Below are 6772 nucleotides of genomic sequence, written 5' to 3'. Positions count from 1 at the left end.
CATTGAGAAGTTTGAGGTCACTTTTGTGAATAGGTCATTGTTTGTAATGAACTAGATCATAATACGAAGGTTCATTCCACAAACATACCAGAACTATCAGAGATCCCCAACATATCCCAGCGTATGGAAATGATGTGGCTTTTCTTGGCAGAAAACGCGTAGTAAACAGAAACCTGGGGAGGCTTGTGGAAGAGATGCATCACCGGCTGCAGATTTAACTGAGTGGTACACTTTATTGAATTTTTTTTTTTTTTCTCAGTTAACAAGTGAACATTATGTGCGAGACATAACTTATTTTCCAGTCATGAATACTATTGGTTTTGGACGTGGGTGTTTCAACATGTGTTAACACTTTCAAGTTTGAACAACAATATCCCGTCCTCGGGTTTCGTCTGATGTGACGTCAGCACACCACAAAGGCAGCAATCAAGATTAAACCAGCAGGAAAAAAAAAAAGAAAAAAAAGAAAAATGAATGTGCTGTTTACTCATACTCAATGACTGCAGTCGTCATTTTGTTTAAGTTCTTCCTTTTTTTTCTCCAGTTCCACCGGATTACGCATGAAGAGTCAGTGTTATTTACAAGAAATGCTTGCTTTGAATGCTGATACAAATATGTGGACTTGTCAGACCTGGCAACTTCCTTCCCAGTCTTCTTTGGTCTCCAGCTTTGAGGGGCGGCTGTAGTGCAGAGGTGATGCGTTGGACCTCTGATTAAAAGGTTGCAGATTCATTTCCTGCTTTGGCCAAGTTAAAGTGTCCTTGGGGAAGACACTGAACCTCACATTGCTGTTAATGGTCGTTCAGCACCCTTCATGGTTAAAGACCCTTTCTGATGAAAGTCTTGTTTTTAACAGATGATGTAGGACACATATTAAGACATTTTTTTCATATGTTTTTAATATTTCACATTCTTCAGAAAAAGGACAAAATTACACATTGATACAGATATCTTTTTTTATACAATTCAAATTTACAGTATAACATAATTATGACAACAAATTGAAAAAAGGCATTGTTTTTCTTCCGTAAAACAATATTCATGGCTTCAAAGATATGTCATCTGACCGAAAGATTTAAAGGACGCCATGGGATCAATCAGAGATTTCTCAGACCGCTTCACTCACCTGAAGATTTTTCCCTTTAGTCCAGCTCTTTGATCCTGCTTTTCTTTTATTTACACATAAATATGAGAATATATGAAATCCTTTCTTAGAATCAAGACGTTTAAAGCAAAGCAGCGGGGGTTTGGGTTTACAATGCTGCACGAAAATAATCAATAACTTTGGGGGCACTGTAGATCAAATTGATCATGTTGTTGTGCAAAATTTCTCTTGTCAATACATTAGCACAGATGATAATTGTTACTTTAATTGGTAAAAGATCATGTTTTCACAGAATGTTCTGCACTGATATATTACAGGGATCTGTTTACATCTCTGGTGACATTTTCTTTTTTTATTTGTGAAAAAAAAATCCATATTTTTAACTTGTTTTCAGTGCTGCAGACTTTTTGGTGAAGGTTGAAAAGAAATTCAGGAATTCATGTTGAAAAATATATTTATTAGGTCCTTATACTTTTAGTAAGTATAAATAAAAAAGCTTAAATATTAAATATTTAAGAACCATATTTTTCTTGATAATATGGAAGTGTATTGCATTCAATAAAGAAAAAATATATATAATAAACAGGTAATTTTAGATTGAATCTTTTCGTGTATTAAAAAAAAAAAAAAACAGATTTATTTTTGTTTGTGAAGATGCCTTGTATGTGAAGCTGCAGAGGCAGGCAGGGAGCGTCAATAGAGTACATAAAAACACCCCAGACAAACATTATCCATTTCTCAGTAACTCATGATAAATAATCTTAAAACATCACAAGTACTTATTATTGTTATAATATACTCTATACTATAATAAATCCCTTGTATAATTACTCTCCAAAGTTGTAGATGTGTCCTTATCTTCTTGCTTTAGGACTACAACTGAAAAAAAAAATTAGAGTGGAAAAAAAAATAAAATGTTATAAAAAAAAAAAAAAAAATCATAAAATCATAAAAACAGACTGTGTGCTACAAAGTTAACCACACCCACAACAGGAGAGTCCTGGTCATTCATGGACCCAAAATCAACAGTTCTTACAATACAACATTTAATAATTCCCCAACAATGTGCTCTGTAGTGTTTGTAGATAATAGAAGAACAAACAGACTGGAGAGATTGTGACAAACACAAACAAAACAAACATGGATCATGTCTATAGTCGCGTTTTCATTACACTTTATCAAACTTTATCCAAATCACACGATGGATGTGAACTATACTTTGATTTACAGCAGATTTGTTTACATTTCTGCCACCCACTAGCGCTCATCATCATCATGTATCTAATGAGATACATTAATTGGTGATTTTACAGCAACAATTCCACACGTCAAGCTCAAATTCTGACGGGCTGTGAGATGCAGTGGGACCTGTTGTGGTGCAGTCACGTGACTCATTTGATTTGTAAAACGTGTTTCCATTTTGCAGTTTTGCAAAATTTAGGTGTTTCTATTAGGAAAATATAAACAAAATGTTTATTTATTGAATGCAATGCACTTCCATACAATAGTACAGTTATTGTAAAACCTATAAAAATGAAAATAAAGTTATTTTCCCTTTTGGTTCTGAAATAAAAGCTTTAATATTAATTATTTAAGAGCCATCTTTTTTTTATTTTTAAATATTTTTCCCAAACTGTCAGCTTTCCTTCTATCAACCTTGCTACTAAACAAACTCTTGTCATTTCAACTAAAATCTGCGATAATGTCAATAAAATAATGTCCCACTAACTATTTTTTTCTTTTTTTTGTACGTAAGTAGCAAAGGCAAAGAAGTTCTAACACTGAAATTTCCTTTTTTTCCCCCTTTCTTTGTCTCAATAAGCAAAGCACCAAAAAGGAACTACGACATTACATTCAAAGTATTGAGTCCAACTCATATTCTCTTGGCTAAATATTTTACATGTTCACACCGCACCTTCTGGTTGATATGTGCAATAACTGGCATGTAGCAGTTGAGAAATGTGTCTTTGAATCACAGCAGGCCACACAAAACCGGTATTTTTTTTTTTTTTGGTAGCTTCAACTTAATGTCCAGTAAAATTTTCTCTTTTTTTCCTTTATGCGTCCTGGCGTGTGAGGAACTCCTGCTTTCAGATCAAACCAAAAAAGTTCCTTGACGTTCTGCGTGCAGAAAAACAAAAGCCCGAGGAGTTGCTTGTCTCTGAGCTCCTGCCTCATCGCAGTTTGGTGTTACTGTATGTGTTGCGCTGTACAGAAATAAGTTTCTCCATGCACATGGTGTGACCGTCGTGTAAAGAGCCGTGCCACGTGTTGCTCGGAGGTCGCTCCTCTTCGCTCCGGCAGTAGACGTACGCCATGGTGTCCGTGCGGCTCTGGATGTAGGTGCTGCTCAGGAGGGAGCGGCAGTACAGGCTGATCTTCTCGACTCTGCGGAGGATGAGGCTGGCTTTTCTGTTGAGAAAGAGTAAGGGAAAAAACGTGTTTAATAACTTTATATTTAAGCTTTTTATTATTCGACTACTTTCATTAGCTTTTGTGCTCATGGAGCTGACAATCTGTTAGAAATGAGGAAAAAATAAACATAAAGTTACAAATGTATAATATTAGAGAGTAATTCATAAATCTATGAACACCTAGGGCTCATTCAGACCAGGAATGTCCAATAATTTGGGTGGAAATTCCACAAAAAATTGACCCTTTTTCTTCAACCCAAATTTTAGTTTTTATGATTCACTGGTAGGTTGCTCAGAGTTTCAAACTTTACTTTGTCCATCACTGAGTTGGGAGTAAACTGATCGATGTGTCCCACCTCAGGGTTCACTTTTATCATGTAAATCCATTGGATACCAAAAATTGGTATTAAATAATTTAAAGGAGTTAAGGAGACAGTAAATCGGATGATCACCGCTTAATCACCCATTCCAGTCATCTTTTGATTTTGAAAGTGTTTCCAGTGGTCTTTTAATTATGAATATGTTGTTTTTAACCAAAATTGGGAAAACATTCTGTGTTGTTTTCTAGGACATAATTTCTGCAGTCCTCAATTATTTAATTAGGAAGTTGCCTTATTGTGGGCGGGACCTTCGTCAACCCCACCGCCCTTCCTCTCCTCATTGCTGAGAGCTGAGAACAGGGAGTTTGTGGTATTTTCTGCATCATTTTTAAAACTGTTTTTTGTTGTTTGCTCCTGATTCACAACAATTTGAACAAAGAAATACTCGGAAATGCTTCATTTTATTAATATATGTCCTCCATCATGAGAAAAATACCAAAAGAACATGTTACAAATGCCAAAAAACACAATGGGTCTTTAAAAACAAAATGTGCACTGAAATCCTTTCTCCTTCTAAAAAAAAAAGTTGGAAATCTCAAATAAAGTTGGCAAAAAAAATCCACAAAGAAAAGAACTAAATTCAATTTATGTTGAAAAGTTCTGTCTGCTTAGCATCAACATCTGCCTTTAGTTAGGCAAGGAGTACAGACATCCTTTTTACTTATTGCCAGCCATAGGTGGCGGGGGGGTGGGGGGCATTTTTCTCATTTCCCTTAAATTCTTATGTCTGAAACAACAGAATGCCAAACACATTATCAGGGCAAGCTTGGAACCGCATGAAGTAAGGACAGATTAAACCCATTTGAAATAACTGATGACACAGAAGCTACTAAAATAAAGAACACATTTCAGGACTGTTTCCTTTTAACTGCTTCCCCTCGGGTTGCAACTACATCAAGTGAGATTTACACATATTCTTTGTAACAACATCTTAAGTAACTAATTACAGCACAAATGGAGCTTTACATTAACTCAATCCAGAGCTAAAAACAACTCAGGGGGGAGACGGACGTGCAGATGTAGGAAAAGAGCTCCGGATTTAAAAAAAAAAAAAAAAGGCACGTGTGTTTGAGTAAACAACAATGGTGGACATGTGGGAATCTCCTGGGATTGTCGGCTCCTGGAGGAGTGCTGACTGCGCTGACGTTCCTCCTGGCCATCCGGCTACCTTTTAAAAGGCACCACCAATAGAGCTTGCTTGTAAATTACCGCAAAGAAGTGCAACCCTGCCAACTTCAGGCAGTAAATAATCCACACTCGCTCATCCAAAAGCCAAACGTCCCCCCCACCACCACCACCTCAACCGCACACACATGCTCTCACCCTCTTGAAGTTGCCCACACGCAAACACACTTGCACAAACATACCAACTCCAAAGTTGAGATGGCCAACCTGTGCCTCCCACCCCCCTTCACCAATCAGAAGGAAGCATAACCATCTAAAAAGACCTAAATTATTCCTCTATTATTATATTATTTATAGCTTCAAAGCTATAGCTTCCAGGCAGTGGGGGTGGACAAAACAAAACACTGGGCTGTAACTCAAGACCTTGTGTTGCTATCATCAGTCCCGGAGCAACTGGCTTCTCAGACTCACATGCACGAATGTTTTTGTTCTAAACATTTTTCTCAAATCATTGTTTATACTTCCTTCTTCACAGTTTTCTTAGTCTGTCAGCCTCCTCTTGTTCTCAGGGTGCTGTGATGTCTGACAGTCTGCTCCGGCTACTAACGGGGTGTCCCTGCTACGGGGGTCACGGGTGAGGGAATGTCAGGGTGGTATAGAATTGCTGCTGTTCAACTTTTTCTTTTTTATGAGAAGAGAGAGGAAATGGAGCTGGAAGTAAAGCTCGCTGTAGCTTAGTATCACGTTTACTGTTTGGCTTGGCTGTCAAACGCTGTTTTGGCATTGCCGTGGTGATGTAACCCCAGAATTTTTAATAGTGACCTCGCTCGCTTCCTTTCCAGTGGAAGGCCTTTTTAGAGAAGCGTGTGTTGAGCAAGAGGGATCCTGCTTGAAAGTGGCGGTGCCGAGGAAGGAACATGATGCCAAGAGAAATGGCTGAGTGATCTGAGTCTGGCACTGCTAGCTTAGTCTGCTTTGGCTGCTGTTATGTAAGAAACCTCAGGGTGATTGTAACCGGTCCTAAACAACAGAACGTCATCAAACATAATGATCAGAGCACTCTATAGCAGCAAACTCAAAAATAAAAACAGAGCTACCCCTTCTGGAGGACAGAAACTAAGTTCGTCTTCTTACCTGGGCCCAAGCTCGTCCTCGCTCCGCCACACAAAGTCTCCAAACTTCTCATAGTGGGAATTGTAGTGATGCTGCACTCTGTATAAAAGTGGAGGTGGAATCTCTATCAGCATATTGTAGGCCATCTGCTGCTCCTTGCCACTGGTGTAGCCGTTATACAGGTTGTACACCCTATCTGCCAGTTCTGCAAAGAAGAAAACATAGCAAGCAGTTATAGGGTGAATCCCTATTCTATCTACAAGCACAACCCCCTTTGATCCGACTACAGAGGTTAAAACGTATAACCTTTGACTCTAAAAAAGTGTTGTTTCTTACAGACCAGAACCCAACGAGAGCCACAAAGTCTGACTTTAGTGTTTCAAAATGCTCAATATTTATGCTTTTTGTTGGCAATTTAGCATTTATTTATAAATTTTGCTTTTAAATATTACAGTAATTGAATTACAACAGTGTTTATATGTTTCTATATATAACAGTTGTAATTTATTTCACTATTGACAGCAGCGTACACTAATTCTTTTCAAAATAAAACCCACTGTGTCGAAACAGGTCCCCCTGCTATGGCAGCTTTTCTTAAATAAAAATGCAAGACAGTTTTAGTTAATCCTTTATTT

General features: G+C 37.7%; 1 protein-coding gene across 1 annotated transcript in view; it reads right to left on the bottom strand.

Moving 5' to 3' along the window:
• Positions 1-213: 213 nt before the first annotated feature.
• Positions 214-6772, bottom strand: part of LOC112163022 (astrotactin-2) — a 313961-nt gene continuing 307402 nt past the window's right edge. The window contains exons 22-23 of the mRNA XM_024299108.2: positions 6159-6342; positions 214-3517 (exon numbers count right to left, since the gene is read on the bottom strand). Coding sequence (XP_024154876.1) covers positions 3280-3517; positions 6159-6342 — 422 coding nt within the window. The 3' untranslated portion in view covers positions 214-3279. The remainder of the gene's footprint in view (positions 3518-6158; positions 6343-6772) is intronic.

The sequence above is a fragment of the Oryzias melastigma genome, linkage group LG12 (genome assembly GCF_002922805.2).
Source record: "Oryzias melastigma strain HK-1 linkage group LG12, ASM292280v2, whole genome shotgun sequence".
NCBI classification, from domain to species: domain Eukaryota; kingdom Metazoa; phylum Chordata; class Actinopteri; order Beloniformes; family Adrianichthyidae; genus Oryzias; species Oryzias melastigma.
Note: the sequence above shows the minus strand (reverse complement) of the source record. Positions and strands in the feature narration are given on the sequence as shown.